The sequence below is a fragment of the Anthonomus grandis genome, chromosome 9 (genome assembly GCF_022605725.1).
Source record: "Anthonomus grandis grandis chromosome 9, icAntGran1.3, whole genome shotgun sequence".
In the NCBI taxonomy this organism is placed as follows: domain Eukaryota; kingdom Metazoa; phylum Arthropoda; class Insecta; order Coleoptera; family Curculionidae; genus Anthonomus; species Anthonomus grandis.
Genome location: NC_065554.1, coordinates 28,166,648 through 28,184,326, shown reverse-complemented (window position 1 = coordinate 28,184,326; position 17,679 = coordinate 28,166,648). Strand labels below are relative to the sequence as shown.

At 31.2% G+C, this 17,679-nt stretch overlaps 2 protein-coding genes across 2 annotated transcripts; one reads left to right on the top strand and one right to left on the bottom strand.

Moving 5' to 3' along the window:
• Positions 1–12,554: 12,554 nt before the first annotated feature.
• On the bottom strand, positions 12,555–14,494 carry LOC126740461 (uncharacterized). Its single transcript, XM_050446492.1, has 5 exons — positions 14,342–14,494; positions 13,744–14,285; positions 13,150–13,347; positions 12,878–13,049; positions 12,555–12,829 (listed from the first exon to the last, which is right to left on the bottom strand). The coding sequence occupies exons 1-5, from the start codon at positions 14,383–14,385 to the stop codon at positions 12,610–12,612; spliced, it is 1,176 nt and encodes a 391-aa protein (XP_050302449.1). The 5' UTR covers positions 14,386–14,494; the 3' UTR covers positions 12,555–12,609.
• A 724-nt stretch (positions 14,495–15,218) lies between these two features.
• Positions 15,219–17,453, top strand: LOC126740304 (zinc finger protein weckle-like). The gene is made up of 3 exons (XM_050446265.1): positions 15,219–15,642; positions 15,722–16,376; positions 17,009–17,453. Exons 1-3 carry the CDS (start codon positions 15,306–15,308, stop codon positions 17,310–17,312), a joined length of 1,296 nt encoding a protein of 431 aa, XP_050302222.1. The 5' UTR covers positions 15,219–15,305; the 3' UTR covers positions 17,313–17,453.
• Positions 17,454–17,679: the final 226 nt, after the last annotated feature.

The window sequence follows — 17,679 nt, the reverse complement described above, 5'->3', positions numbered from 1 at the left end:
CCTGTTTTCAAGATTTTCCTAATTTTTCCAGGCTTTCTCACCAAAACGTTGACTTGAAAATGAGAACTTTTATAAATTTCATGTAAGAAATATTGAAATTTAAAATTTTCTGGAAAAATTTAATAATTCCAAGGAAAATTTCGGATTTTTGATGAAATATCTCCATGCCTGGACAAAAACTCCTCGTCCAAAATATGGAAATATTCTTATAATTGATTTACAATATCTAGAAGAATTTTTTGAGGATGGATTTAAGGTACAAAACATCGCTCTAATTTAAAAACTTACTGTAAAAGGCCCTTTTTGTTAGAGTCATATTTTAGGTTCATTTTTCATACCAATTTTCATGATTAACGTGAAGTAAGAAAAAATTTTTTAATTATGAAGACTTTTATTTAAATTATATTTTTAATTAATGTAAATGACAGAACTTAAGGATAGTTTTCAACTAGATTTCGATATGAATTTATACATTTATATTTATTAACAAATCTTATTATTTAAATAAAAGCCTTTAATACTGAATTAAATTAATATACAAATTTATTTTTAGAATCCTTAAGGCTTACACTCCTTTAAATTTTTTATCCTTATTTATGTTATTTCTTGATTTATCAAGAAATACTTTAAAATGTCCTCAAGTAGTACATTATTTTATTTAAAATTAAATAGGAAGCAATAATTCCAAATTTACAAAAACATAATTTAAATGGAAGTTCCTTGAACAGCGAATTAAATTATTTCAAATATTTTTATTTAAAATGCATAATTTAAATAGACGTGAAGTTTGGGTTTATTTATTTAAAACTAATGCGTGCACTTTTTTTTTTAAATTAATAGTATAAAAATAAAACATTTATTTATTTTCCATTAGCCAATAAATAAACAAATTCGAAGTTTATTTGAGAAAGATAAAAATGCATAACCTAATTGGACACGATGCTTAAGCTCTTTAATTTATGGTCTCTTAAATATATTTTCTTTGGAAAAAATACTATTTAGATAAAAGCCTTGCGTATTTTAATAATTATTTGAAAAAGCGAAGAATTATTAAAATTAATTATCAGAAAAATTAAATAATTCGCCTTCTTCCAGGCACTTGAAGTGATTTTTAATTTGTATCTAGACCATCTTAATTTTCCATTTTATTCAATTATCATTGGGATTTTTGTGTGAAACTAGACATATTCTTACCGAATGGTTTAATGTGTTAAATTCTTCCATAACTTTAAAACGTTTTGAGTTAAAGGCACTTTTATTATACAAGGTCCTGATATGACAAAAAAACACCCCTTTTCAAGTATTTTTGAGGATAACTCAAGAAGCACTCTAAAATTCCTGTATCTCTTTCACATTGTTTAAAAACAATTTTTGGCGGCTCAATTTGAAGTACAAAAGATCGTTTTAGGCTAAAACAGTATTAAGTTATAGTCGCTTTTTTCTTAATATAATATAAAAAATAACTAAATCCTCACTCCTAGGCATTTCTGATTATTATAGGCAGTTTTGCACCTAGAAAAAATGCCTGGACCAAATTTTAATTAAACATTTTAGGCACTTGATATCTTCAGTTCTTGTTATCTTCAGTCTTGATATCTTCACTTCTAAGTATAACGTTTTTTTTTTGTACAACCCCACGTCATGTCAAGTGTGCCTGTCAAGATTTGTCGTTCGGGTCTTATTCTTTAAATTTTCTGTTCTTTTTTGTTTTGCTGTGACGATTAACGTGTATCGAATAAATCAATTTTAAATATTCAATCAAAGTGTTGTTTCATTGAAAAATGCACCTGTCATTTACACCAGAAACGGACTAGAAACAGAAGCCTAAAAATAATTAATCCAGGGTCTTGCATTGATTTTTCTTTAGGCATAGGATTGTCTGGAAAAAAATTATAATAAGTTTTATAATTATAAAAATGCTTAATTAATTTTCCTGTTTTCCAGACATTTAAAGAACATTATTTATGGAGTTCTAAAATTTAATTAACTTAAAAATTATATTTATATTTTTTGAGCCCTTCTGGGGTCAAGTATTTTTGAGGATAACTCAAGAAGCACTTTGAAATTCCTGTAACTCTTTCACATTGTTTAAAAACAATTTTTGGAGGCTCAATTTGAGGTACAAAATATTGCTCTAGGCTAAAACAGTATTAAGGTATAGCCGCTTTTTTTATAGGTATTGTACTATTATAGGTTTTGTACCTAAAAAAATGCCTCGATCAAATTTTTAATTAACACTTGACTTCTTCAGTGCAGTTTAGGTAATTTTTCAGGCATTCAAAAAATTCTCCATTTTTTTAAGTAGTCGTAAACAAGAGCCACCTAGGAGAAATTGTTTATTAATTTCAGGAATTCTTACATTTTCCAGTTTTTTTTAGACACAGGTTTATGTTAATTGCCTGGAACTACCCAATAAGAAAATAATTCATTTTATTTCCTGGAGGAATATAATTTTTTTCATATAGTTTACGTATTTTTCTTATGTTTTCCAGATTTTCCAAGAACTCCCGTAAGCCTAAAAATAATTAATCCAGGGTCTGACATTGATTTTTTTTAGGCACACTATTGCCTGGAAAAAAATTTTCATCGACACTTAAAGTTTCTTAATTAATTTTCCTATTTTCCAGGCATTTAAAGAGCATTATTTATGGAGTCCTAACACTTAATTAATTTAAAAATATAATTGTTTCTTGAGCCCTTTGGGGGTTATTTAACTAAAAATCAAGCATTTCTGTAAAACAACTACCTGTAAGAAAATATTTAAAATATTTCTGGAATTCAACAAGCATTAAAAAAAAATAAAAAAAATCGATTTTTAAGCAGTTTTTTACCTAAAAAAATGCCTGGAAAAAATTTTTAATTTAACATTCCCGATAATTAAACTTTTAGTCCAGTTTGGGTAGTTTTTCCAGAAATTCAAAGCATTTTTTCAGACAAAAAGTCAAACCATACATAAATTAATTAAAAAATAATACTACGATAAACTAATTAAAAGACTTGAGGCATGAAACGTAATTTTAAGTTAAAACAGTAATAAATTAGAGTCGCTTTTGTGCGGATATGAAATAAAAAAAATAATCACTTACAAGCATTTTTGATGATAACTTAAAAAAATTATTTAGATAAGTAGAATCTATTAAATTTTTTTTAGATAATAAAAAAATATTTAATAGATTCTTGTAATTCTTTTATAGTAGAAAAAGGATTTTTTAAGGATGAATTTGAGGTACAAAATCTTTCTCTACTTTAACTACATATATTTTTACCTAATTTTTTGTATGCCAATAACCTTAAAACTCAATTTTAAACTTTACTACTTTAATACTTTGTATAGAGCGTAAAAAATTCCAACTACGCAAACCACATTCATTTATCATTGTATGTTACTAGACAATAAAAGCGCAGCCGGTGGTCTAGACTTTAGTTGCATATTTTTAGAACCCAAACGTAACGTAATTTTAGTTCGTTAATTTAGCGATAAATTAACGGGCTTTCCTCTTCCTTATTATATCGTTTAAAATATACAAATAAATGTGTTTTGTTCGTTCTACCTTTTTTTCCAAGACATTTTTATATCAATAATAATTGCTGACTATCATAAATTTGAGGACCCACAAAACTGAATAGTGAGTTAATTTAAAAAATAAACTGTTATATAGTGGCAATAGTATGATAATTTAATTTTTTTTAATTAATTTTAATCAGTTTATTCGGATTTTAAAAAAGTAGTCCATTTTTCTCAAAGAGACCTCTTAAAAATAAAAATTCAGAGATTGGAGGGACACCAAGTCAAGGGTCTTAGATAATATTTTTTTTTTAACTATCTAATATTACTGCTCACTTTTATTTTATTTAGTTTTGAAACCGGATATAATGTGAACGTCAGCTATATTTTTTATATATTTATTTTTTATTTTAACCTAAATGATTGTGATGTTAAACGAATAGTTTAAACGATCTGATAATGCCTTAGGACAAAACACCATTAAAAAAAATAAAAACTCTACATATCTCTGAACTTTTACTATTTGAATTTTTTTTAAACCTTAAAATGACATTTTTTAACACTAAAATGTTAGATTTTCCTCCTTGAACACCCCGTATCTATATAGGTACTAAGCCGCTCTAATTTAGAAACAAATACAGCGGTTTAAAAATAAACAAGTTAAGATAAACAGGGACACGTCAAAATCCTATTAAGTTTGACAGCATAATCTACAAGTTTATTTTTAAAATGTCTCTCCCGGTGACTAATAATTCTTTTGTATTTCAAAACGGTTTCTTAATGCATCTCGGATGGCTGAGGAATTTTAAGAAAGAAATTAATGTTTTTCGTCCGATGAATTTTCGATGTGTGGTCAATTTAAATGGGAAAAACCGGGAAAGTTTAAACAAAACGATCCCGATCGGATCGAAACGTTCTTCACACGCCGCATCCTACAGTTGAAAAAATAAACAATTTTGAGGCCCGTCATAAAATTTACTCGTTTGTTGCAAATTTAATTTTAGATTCTGTTAGTTTTTGTAAGAATTTATTTTCGTAGTTGTTGTTGCGGCAGGCGAAAGGAAAATTGTGCATAAAAACTGTGTCAATAGTATAGAAATATCTACAACTAACACTTCAAGCGTCAACCAACGTATGTAGTACCTAGTAATTTACTTAACGACAAAATCAATTATTTGGAGCTCTTAAACTCCAACCTAGTAAAGCAACTAAACGTAGTGAAAAAGAGAGATGAGTTAAGACTATTCAGGATGAGACATCATAGTATCAGTAACGTAACTTACTTGTTCGACTAGCCCAACTTGACAAATTGCGTTAACGACGAAGTAAAATCGTCTAGTGTGGCTCAACCATCAGATCGATGTCATTAGACTACATCTCTTGTAAATTTGAAAATATTTCCTTCTAGATAACAGGAGAAGCAACCTCCGGCCTTTTAACCCAAGGTCTTATATTGGGTATTTTCCTTTTCATACAACCCGCTGTGCCATTGACAATATGATTGTACTCTTCTTCCACTACTATTAATGCCTTCGTTGATTTTGTCCTGTAAGCGTAAATCATTCGGATTGCAGTTCTTTCTTACACACTAAACGAGGTTGTTTCTTCATCTGACTTTTTTATTTAATTGACACAGAATGTTTCATTTCTGTTGTATACGCATTTCCATCTTGAAGTCCTAATTGTTTTGTTTCCCTACAATTGGCACAACTAAAATTTGTCAGAGGAGCAACATGAAAAGGACACAATCACGACTCAAAATGGCGGCCCCCTACTAGTGGTCATTTACTTTTCGTTGAATTGGTAGTCCGTGTATATTTATTAATTATTCCATTAGAATTACAACATCGTTCGTGATTACAACTAGGGTTACCTTATAAGGAAAGGTCTGGAAATGTCATTTTACGTGGGCAATTCAGGTAAGACAGTTCAAAACTCAATAAGAGTGTCTTTTTAAAAATTTGTCGATTAGTTAAACGAGCTGCATAATGAAAGTTTTGAATGTATTAATAGTGCAGGCAATGAATGTATACGCAAATATGTGAAAAGAAGATGCAAGGGTTTATCGAGGTGCGATAGGGCCGTTAATACAACATAGAGAAGATACAGAAAAAGCAGCAAACGGAAATCGTTCTAATGGAACGAAAGGTCGTTTTATTCTCCAAAGTTTGTTGGTATTTTATATTATATCATCCAGAGTACATGCATGCTGTACTTTTGGGAGCACTTAAGTATTCACAGTCTTGGTTTTTAGGAGATAAATTGCAGGTGGTTGGTAGAAAATTAGTTTGCGAAATTACTAGGACACACTGCTTTTTTCCTTCCTGGAAATGACGTTGCAGCTATTCGATACAATTGGTTCTTAAATGACGTTCATATTTTAAACAGAAATAGCACCTTGGAATATCAACTTACTCTCTTATATTGCAGTTGCACCAAACAATCTTTACTTCTTTGTTAGTTCTATGGTTGCTACTTATCCTTTAAAGGAAGATGGTCTTAGACCCTTTACCTAAATATTGCTCTAAGTCGCTTTTACTTAAACTTTCGCCTTTTTTTAATAGTGATGTCTTAAAAAGTTTAACCCTGACACCACCGAACAGGAGATAATGGATTACACGTGAAAGCAACTGTGTATTAGTGATGTCAAATGTCAAACCTTTCACAAAAATGCGGATGTAGCCTCAAGTAAGTGATTCCTCTATGGCAATCTATGGTCCGTGGGTACTGCTGTAAAAGAATTCCGGAAATCCTTTATCTTCTGGAGTAAATATTTAGCAGGCGTCTATAAAATAACGTCACGGGCTGTAGATAAGAATGTTTTCGCCTTTTATCAAAATGAACACTAAACCTAGAGGTGTTTTTCTTACCGTCAAAGACTACACTAAATGTCGTAAACTGGATATTGCTGAAGAAATGTGGATTTTAGCTTATTTAGGCGACCATGAGGAAAGCTGTCTCCGCTGTATTTATATTCCTTCCACCATAGACATTTCTGTTTATGAAAAGCACTGTCGAACTATTGCAAAACGTATATAAAAATGTCTTTATGGTTAGTGAGTTTATTCTTCGTAATATATCTTGGATAAGATTTAGGTACGTGGTCTATTTATGCTACTAACATAGTTTTTGAAAAGATTCCCTTTTGGTGATTCACTTACGTTGTCAGGTTTGTCTCAGTTCAATAGGGTGGCTATTGAATATTGGTCAGTTCTCGATCTTCGATTTTCAAGTCTTGATTTACCCAAAGAAAAAACGGTCTTGTTATTCCTGATCCATACCACCTTTCTTTTGAACTGCTACTATCTTGTATTAAGCCTAAATATTTAGCTCCACCTGTGACCTTGAATTGTGATTTTAAACATGCAGATTTTAATAGTGAAGAAATAGACACAGTGGAGTCGTAGCTTAAGGTAAAATAAAAATCCTGCAGTCTCCCTCCACTTATTTATTAAACATTTAGGTAATTTGAAATTCCCGACATGTTTCGAACACAGTGGTGTCCATTATCAGGGGATAAAAGGTTTAAAATTGGTATTAGATATACGCCCCAGTGTTTGATTCTTTTTACATTATGTTGTTGATGCAGATTTTACTTTCGAATAATAATTATCTCCTTAACTATGTAATTGGGCACTCATGTCTAATGCTGTTTTAAATCTAAGGGTTCCAATATTCTAGTGTAATGCTCCTTGGTGGCACTAAGAGTGATTCTGGTATAACTGAGCTCTTTGCTAAAAATGTGTCTTCTCTATATAATACTAGAAACCAAAATGCCTCATTTGATTCCGATAATGATATGAGTTATAAGTTTAATTAAGTGGTTGTAATTATCCTACTCATATTGAAACGGCATTTTCAAAAGTTGGTATACAAATAAAGATGAAACAGGATGTTGAAATGCGCTGCCAATTTGTTTATATCCCTTTGTACAAAATATTTAGTAATTCATTAAATCAAAGTCTGTTCCTTGAAAATTGGAAGATGTCCATTATTTAAATTTGGAAATAAAAATGATGTGTTTAATTACCGTCCCAAAAGCATCGTATCGACTATTCCCAAGCTTTTTGAGCAATGTATCGAGATTATTCTGAAGAAGGATTTTTAAGACATTTTAATTGAGGACAAGGATTTGTCAGTCAATCCCAACCTTTTTATGTTAACTAACTTTATGTTAAGTTCATTCCATGAAAGCCATGAGGTGCATGGCATTTATCCCGATTTAAGTAAAGCCTTTGACAAACTTAACCATTCGATTTCGATTCATCAAATGTCAAAACTTAATATCACTGGCGTTTTGTTGTCTTGGATTAAATCATATTTTAAGTAATCGTTGGCAGCAAGTTATTAATTAATTCGTGGTTGCTTGTCTCGATGCCTCTTCAGGAGTTTTTCACAATGAAATTCTGCAAAATGTCATTAATATAATGTTTCTTGGTGCCATTAAATGGCATGTCTCTTAACAATAAAAAATGTTGCTTTATGAAATTCAATAGAAAAAGGAGTCTGTACCCTGTAGAATACTTAATCAATAATGCAGGTTGATTTAGTAAAGGATCTTCGGGTCTATTTGAGCCCTAAGTTTTTTATACTAGGGGAAAATAAATACAAACAAACACCAGCACAATTCGTATAGTTTTACAGGCAGGTGCAAATTGGGAAATTATTTATTTTAATTAGATTAGTGTAAAATGTCTCCATTCTTACAAAGCTATTGCAATTTTATTAAAATAGTGGAATAAGTAAGAAGCACGAATAATACAAGTGGAAATCGCTATACAGCCTAAAGCAATGTCTGTCAGATTTGACAGTTGACGTTTAGCTGATGGTTAAATGTCATTATCAACAATATATTGAATTTTTTGCTCTAGAACCGTCTGATTATATTATTGATAGAACAATAATTATTATGTAAAATAATCAATTTTTACCTCCCAGTGAGTTTAATTTCTACTTTATTACTGGAATGTCGTGGCGCCATCTAGTGGTGCACGAAGGATATTTATGTAGATATTTGCACTTAAAACCAATAAATTACAGGAAACTGTATTAGTCGTAAGATTTATTTGATTGAGGTGACAAACATTCAATACTTTGGTTCTTATTTAATATTTTAATTTATTTGTGGACACCACCTATAAAATGCCCAATTATTTAAATGAGAAATTTAAATTTATTATAAGAATGTTAGTAAAGTAGGTCGCTCTGTAATAAACAGTTAAATCAAATCCTGTCAGACAATTGTCAAAAAAAAACCCCTGTCAATTGTCACATCTGACAGGTGACGTTTAATCCATGGCTAAACGTCAAATAATATGCTTGTTTTATTTTGTTATTCAGTTATTATTACATATACACCAAATAATTAATGATTATTATTAATATAATACACTCCAAGTGCAACTTTCTCCATTCAAAAAGACACAAACTTCCCACAATGTCTTTTAGTACCAAACTGGAGAAGACTTGGGAAACTTATATATATACTTATATTTTATAGTTCAGTTCAGAGATCTATTAGAATCTTTGATGTACCGCGAATAGTCCGTGTGCCGGTGTTGCTTGTATTGTCACATGACATGCATGTTTAAATCGCAAAATTTTATGTGGAAAGAGTCATAAAGTAATATTCTAAGCGATATTTAATCATTTCATTAAATAAATAAATAAATGTTTTAAGCATTTTTTTAAAGAATTTATACATTTGATTTGTAAAATTTGTCTACATGAGCCCACGTACTATTTTGTTAAGCGCCTGAGATTAGTCACAGCCACTCAAGCGTGAAAAGTTGCACAGGTCCGGCCTTAAAATTTATTTGTATTTAAAACTTTATTATTCAGGATTTTTGGGTTTAGTTTTATTAAGTACGTAAAATGAGTTTAACCAAAAATTTTAATTTAATAAGTTTAGTTTTTAGCGCCATCAGTCCCTTATAACAAGTGATGAGAGAATAGGTATAGAAGGTAAAGATACGAATTACTTAGGCCCATTTATTCTGTGGATTAAGGCGTTAAATATTTACTTTTTGACACAAAAGGGTAAAATGTTTTGATTTGTCTTCAAATTTTATATATATTTTTTTGGGAATTGAGATTTATTTTTACTTGGTGGTGATTATTAATGGGGATTTTGGCTGCCATATTCCTGTCCTTTATTATAATTTTTTTTTAATTAATACATATTATGATATATTATTTTAATAATATACTCATGAAAACCCCCCATCTCTATGTTTAGTACCAACTTCTTTTGATAAAAAGTAATTATGTAGTCAGAAAATTGGAAGTATATTTTTTAACATCAACTTTTAGATTAAAAATCTAGCTGTCTATACTTTATGCGTTTAAAAGACACAAGTTTTACTTATAAAAAACACACTTTACATCCTGAATGTAATATTTATTAATTTGTTTGCCTCGTATTTAGTTATTATGCATATTAGGAGAGATTAGATAAAAATTAACAAAAATAAATGCTTATACTAAAAACTAAAAATCCTATACAAAACACTACATTTTAAGTATACTGGATCCTAAAACTACAGTGAGGATACTAAATACTTTTATAAATTTAACCACTCTTTTGAATCTGGCCCAAAAAGTTAATACAATTTTCTAAACTCAATTTTTCCTTTTTTTCTTTAGCAGTTTCTTACATTAAGGAAGAAAACAGTTTCTCTGTTGCCGCCATGGATTCCAACTTCATCTAGCACATCAGCATATGGATACTAAAGAATTACATTATATATCCTTTATTGTGTCGCTGAAGGACAAACAGGGGCAGTAAGTTGTAAAAAACAAAATTTTAAACTTGTTTAATTAATAAAAATATGGTTTTATTACTATGGCAAAAAAGGGACTTTTTCCCAGAGAATGGAAATCATACGTCAATCATAAATATATGGATCTTTCTTCTTCCCAATTTTTTTAAATTTTCCTCAAATATTCTATACACCACCTGACAATTCCATTACAGCAGCTCTTTTGTTAACCATCTTAAGCTTAAATCCAAGTTACATCAGGTATCTCCGCAAGGTTAAGACTGAGAAATGTTTGTCCCTTGCCGATAAGGTGTCTCTATGGTCAGAACTTTATTGTTTTTGTATTTAGAATACACACCTTTCCTTAGCAATTTGGCAATATCCGTGTCAAGTCCCTTGGATTGTCCTGCATGTTTCCTTTTTATTCTGCCTTTAATCCTTTTTTTACAGGCATTTTGTACTATAGGGAACCCCTGTTAAAAACGCTGTTTTTTGCAAAGCACTACAATCATTTATGAACTGAGGATCATTCCTTAAATTGTTATAGATATTTAGATAAATTTGTTTGGCGTCTGTATTTAAACAATTACGTTTTAAAACTGCTTGATTTCCCCTGTAGCTTCTACTTTCCTTGCTTCCTCAACACTAGAAAATGAACTATTAGAACTATGTAAGTCTAAATCACTGTCCAGATCATTCTTATTGTTTTTATCACAAATGTTATTGCCTTTCTTGACTTCTTGTACACCGACGGTCTCCATAAGCCCGCACAAACACTTTCCTCTTCATTTGCCAAATTTTCCTGCCTATTTTCCCAGGGTCGAAACATTTTAGGGTCTTTAGGTATAATACCAAAGCAAATCCACAAACACAAATAAAAAAACACACTTCCTCACAGTAAAAATGCAAAAAATTTAGACGAATACAGGCCAAATTCTAAATTCTTTACTTTCATAAACGTGTAAAAAGCATAACCAGCAAAACATATCAAATAATAACCTCACATGACCCCCCTCCCAACTATTTTAAAGGCGATAGATCCATCCTTACAGATCTCTTTAAAAACACGTCGAAAGTAATACAAAAACTGCCCAAAAATTTATTTGGGTACGGCCCCGTAATTCTTAAAATCAGTGGGATAGAGAGAGATACACAATCACTTGCACAGCCTAAAGTAGGAATCGCCAGAACGCAGGTTTTTTATCTTTGTTTAATAGACTGGCTAAAAAGAGGTGACAAGTCTGTGAGTGCTGGAAGTGTTGAAAATATTTTGTAAGATGCTTGGATTTTAGTCCGCGGTCAATTTTGACATTTTAAAAATTGACATTTTCGAAAGAAAAATAAAAAATAGTATAAAACACGGGGTTTTACATATATTTAAAATGATTTCATAGATAGAGAGAATATAAAATTTTGCCATTTAAACATGTATATCATGCGACAATAAATATGACATAGGCGCACGGACTAGTTAGTGCGGCATCTGCGACACATCAAAGATTCTAATAGATCTCTGAACTGAACTTTACCTACTTACTAATAGTCGGTTACAACTTTGATTTAGTAAAGGATCTTCGTGTCTATTTGAGCTCTAAATTTCGTTTCTCACCACATTGATTATCTTATATTAAATTTAAGGCCCTCATAATATTCGAATTTGTACAAAATTGCAAATTCAATATTAGTATCATTTTAAAAACATTATCCCCTGCAGTATAAATGATCACAAAAGTCTTTGAAATCTATAAAAATCCCTTTATCCAATAATAAATAGTCTTCACAAATGAAGAGAAAAAGAGTCGCGATATTTTTGAACTTCTCAAAGAAACCTCAAGAAAAACATTAACAAACCAATAAGCATAATAAAGCTGTCAAATGAAACATCTTAAATTTAGATTGGCCTCAGTTAAACCGTCAGCAAAGCGTGTTTAATGTTCTATTTATTTTTCTAACTTTGCCTCTTTAAACCGTGATTAATATCCTTATTTTAATGCCGATTACGAAATCGGGGTTTATAGTCAATAAAGTTTTAAGTCATTATTAAGTTATTTGGCATTTTACCTCTGAATCATTGAATTTTAATTTTTTCTACGGATTTGAAAAGGGGTCAGATTATTGCATAATTTTAGAAAAAAAGCGATGAAAATCGAAGCGTACGTATACGCTAAAATATGCCTTTGTGAACTTATGTCTTTGAACAAGAAATATTAATGAAACAGTAATGATCAGGTTAAGAAGAGTGAATGATTCAAAATTAGATTATGTTTCATACTATAAGCACACAAACATATATTTCCATTTTAATTAAAAAAACATGTACAAACTTGTAAACATTCTTCTTCTTCAAATCAGTCTCATTCTCTGATGCCTTAAGGCCAAACTGTTGGTATAAACCGGTGGTTTTTTTACTCGGTTAATATAACAGCTTAACTGAGAAACGTCACTGTCGTCCAATAAAACTTCAATTTTCGATTTCCCTCTACCTAAATTCACAATTTTCGGGACGAAACCTGATTTGTAGGCGTTAGCGTAACTTCTTAACTCGGCTTTAGTGATGTTACTTCTAAAGAAACAAATATGAAAAAATGTTTATAATAATTTGTTTATTTACCCGGAAAACATTGATCCTGATGATTTCATATTGGTGCAAGAACCTTCCATAGGTTTATCGCATATTTTACATAAGCTTCTGCCGAAAGGGTCTTGGTTTATTGGCACTGGAAGCCAACGTTTGTCAAGTTTAAATTGATGTACGCAGGTGTGGTCATCGATGGAATTAACACCTAAAAATCATAAAATGTTCCAGGAAGTTCCTACTTATACATTTCCAGATATACTCATAGGAACCCCTCATCTTTGTTAGGAAAGTAAACTCGGTTTTACCAGTAATGTTTCCAATTTTCCCAATATCGTGAGTCTCGAAGTAATGTTCGCGCCGAAACTCTGGAATGGACCATTCAGACTCCGTGAATCGCGGAAACTCATCGGTTGGAATATCTTTGGAAAACTTCGTTTGATTACTGAACTTCTTCCACAATCCATCGTTTGACAAGGAAGTCTCGGTATCATTGCATTGGGTACCTATAAAAAAATGTTTCATTAATATTCCAGATTTAATATCACTAGCACCATCTATGGAATCACTTGCTGAAGCCAAAAGCAAATGATAAAAGTACATTACAGTTTTCTGTAATTAATCTTACAGTAAGATACAGTTTCCTATAATTAGTTTGCCATTGCGTGCAATTATCCATATCATTTTTTTTCTTCTTTCAATAGATGGCGCGAGTGAGCCTCTTACGGCGCCATCTAGAAAAGAATAATTTTATCTTATATGGATAATTCCACTTTAATTACAGGAAACTATAATAAACCTGAATTTTTTTTGTCTTCCTTTTTTAAATAGTCCACAGATGGCACCAATAGCAATAATTAGTAAAACAAATGGAGCCAATAAAAATAAATAACTTAACTCACCTAATAAAGTATCAACAGTCCCACCATCTCCACCACTCAACAATTGTCTCCTGTACCTCTCTTCCAGTCCCTCATCATGCAGTTTCTCTTTATGAATCACTTCTTGCTCCTTTCGGTACTGCTCATATTTCCTTCGTTGAGCGGTTTTTCCTAGCCCAAAGTCATCTACACCCGAAGACTTACTGACCTGTTCAACCTCCGATCTTTGAGACCCCACATCCTCCTCCCCATCACAAATACACCTTAAAGATTTCCTCTTTAAACCCACATCTTCATGTACCTTACTTTTTGCTGACAGGTTGTAACTAATGCAAGTGTTGGGTCGTTTAAAGAACGTCGGTCTCGGTATCTGACTTTTGCATCTGCAGTAGCACGTGTTACAACTCAAAAGTGGTTTTACATTCACTTTTCCTTTGATCTTTTGACTTTGAGTTTTACCGGAGGAGTGCGAAAAGTTCTCCGGGTGCAAGATGGCGTTTACCTTGGACGAGTCGTTCCTTGAAGTCCAATTCTTTGACGTTATCAGTCTTTTTGGGGCTGGACTGCAACATAGAAAACATGTTTTTTAGAGGAAGTATTTTTTTAATTAAAAACGTACCAGGGGCATACGGTTGGCTTGTTAGCAGCTCTAGAATTATTCATTTTCTTTTAGGATTCTTATGACACAATAATGTTGAGGTTGAGAGTTCAAAGGTGTGTGTGTATATATGTGTGCATTATCACCCTAGAAACCCTTTTATAATAGGGGAGAATAAATACAAACAAACACCAGCACAATTCATATAGTCATGTTTTAAAGGCAGGTGCAAACATTGGGAAATTATTTATTTTAATTAGATTAGTATAAAAGTCTTCATTCTTACAAAGTTATTGCAATTTTGTTAAAATAGTGGAACAAATATAAGTAAAAAGCACGAATAATACAAGTGGAAATCACTATACAGCCTATAACAATGTCTGTCAGATTTGACAGTTGACGTTTAACTAATGGCTAAATGTCAAAATTAACAATATATTAAATTTTTTGTTCTAGAACCGTCTGATTATATTATTAATAGAATTAACAATTTTATTAATAGAATAATAATGATTATGTAAAATAATAACCTCCCAGTGAGTTTAATTTGTATTACTGGAATCTCATGGCGCCATCTAGTAGTGTACGAAGGATTTTTATGGAGATATTTGCACTTACAATCAATCAATTACAGAAAACTGTATTAGTCGTAAGATTTATTTAATTGAGATAACAAACTTTCAATACTTCGGTTCTTATTTAATAATTTAATTTATTTGTGGACGATTTTGTATTTAAATGAGAAATTAAATTATATTTACCCATTTACCTATGAGAATGTTAGTAAAGTAGGTCGCCCTGTAATAAACCGTGAAATCAAATCCTGTCAGATAATTGTCACATCTGACAGGTGACGTTTAATCCAGTCTAAACGTCAAATAATATTTAGTTTGTTTTATTTTGTTATTATTACATATACATCAAATAATTAATTAAATACACTCCAAGTGCAACTTTCCCCATTCAAAAAGGCAAACTTCCCACAATGTCTTTTAGTACCAAACCGGAGAAGACGTGGGAATCTTACCAAGAGCCGGTTAGAACTCTGAGAAACCAACAATCACTATCACCCACAGATTTTATAGAACTCGAATATAAATGCAGGCATTGCTGTATGGGCTTCAGTGATATGGAAACTTGTCGAGAGCACATTCAAAGTTGTGCAAGCAAATTGTTGAATCCCGTCAGTTTTATTTTAAGGGAAGAAGAAGACGAGCCAACAGTTAGTCGAAAGACTAATAACATTGTAAAGACTGATCCTAATTTAAATGATAATGAATCAATGGAATCTTATGCGTTTGGTGCTGATGATGCCACCAATGGTGAGTAGATAATTTGCCTTTAAAAACTTGTAGAGTAGAGAAGCTTATTCAAAGGTACAACATTTTCTGGTTATTCCAGATACCCATTTTTCAACTCCAAACACAGACATGTCTAAAATATTAGAAGAACTTGATAATGACTTGATCGAATTAGACTCTACATTTGCCAAACCGACAAAGAACACCACTAATTGTCTTAACACAGAAGACAGCCTGGAAGCTATTCAAGATCCTGAAGAACAAGACATAATTATTGAAACTTTCACTGATCAATCTTCCAACGAAGAAAATGTGAAAATTTTAAGGGTGCTTAATTTGCCCAAAAATAAAACCCCTTGTGAGGAAGGAATACCGTTGCAGACCCTCAAACAATCACTGAATGCAAAAAAATCAAAAGGGAAACTGAAATTGAGAAAACCGCCGGGACTGTTGCCCCTTGAACAAATCAGTATTAAGCCACTGCCCAGATCGACAGAGGAATTAAAGCCAAAACCTCACGTTAGGACTTATGCAAAGCAAAAAGGTTCTAATGCAAGCAAAGCTAAGAAAAATAAAAAGTTAGTTACTCCCGTTAAAAAAATGTACTCGGTGATCGAAAGGCCCAAACCAGTGGAGACTGAAGAGACCACCACAAAGTCAGTTTTCGATTTTGTAGACGAGGAGGATGAGAAGAAGAAAATCCAAGATGAGATGCACCGAAAGAAACTAAAGGAAATTAGTCAAAGGACTTGTCAGTAAGTAGAAAATTGAAATATTTGGTTGTTTTGTAATTTTTTCTTTAAAAATCATACCTTTCGCTATTATATATAACTCTTTGTCTAAATCTTTCAAATGGATCCAAATTTCTAATCATAAGGTTCAAGTGAAAAAAGAAGATTTGGGGCTTTTTTGATATAGTTTGTAGTGTTGATTGGAGTTTTGTGGATCATGGATTTCTTTAATCTTATGCAGTTGTAGTAAGAAATTTTAATGAGGGTTGCTGGGTATTAAAATCTCTTGAATTACTCCTACAAGAAGATGGTCATCATCCAGAGCTTTCAATAGATTTTGAAACAGAAAATGGACAAACCACAAACCTATAATCCTAATCTGTAATGTAGTTACTTTCTGTACAATTTTCAGTATTTATCTAACTTCCAATTGGGTTTATTATCTGTAAGGTGGTTTGATGTAAATAACATAAATAAATTATGGAGAAATGCTTACTTAAGCTCCTTTTCAATTAATTCATTCAATTGAGTCAAATTAAGAAAACATTGAATTATTACTGAATAAATTTAAAATATGAATAAATTAAATAATATGTACTAATATAATCATAATAAGTAGGTACATATTATATACTTAATTAAAAACTGTAATTTAGGATTTGCGGTGCGATTTTCGACGATCCGATCTACGTGCTACGTCACAAAAGAGAAAAACACCCGACGAAAAAAGTCCAACTTCCCAAAGAGAAACTGAAAGTTTATCTGGAACTGGACTGTCGACCTATCTGCCCCTTGTGTTTCAAGCAAATTCCTTCATACCAGTACAGGTCGATTTATACTAAGCACATTTTAACACATACGGCCGATCCAGAATTCGAGTGTGAAATTTGCGGGCAGAAATATAAGAGAAAAGATCATTTGGAGAACCATAAGAAGAGGCATGTGTATGGAGTTAGTTGATAAGATTGTATAGGAATGGGAAGATAATGTTGAAATTTAATTTTATTAATATTGGATTTGAGTAGATAAGTGTAAATTATACTATATTGTATAAATTTTTGTACCCTGTAAATGAATAAAGCAATGAGCAAATTATTTGAACTTATATTTATTTTTTTTTTATTTATTTATTTATTCATGCCAAAAAGTATAAAGCTTTTACACAAGTCAGTCAAAAATATAACTCCAAATAAAAGTATTAAACTGTAAAATTCGTTTTACCTAAGAACAAAAATAAAACACATATAAGCCTAAAAAGTAATGCTTAAAAACACTTAACACTAAAAGTCAAGAGACCCAGTCTATGCAATAGCACTGAAATTTGAGC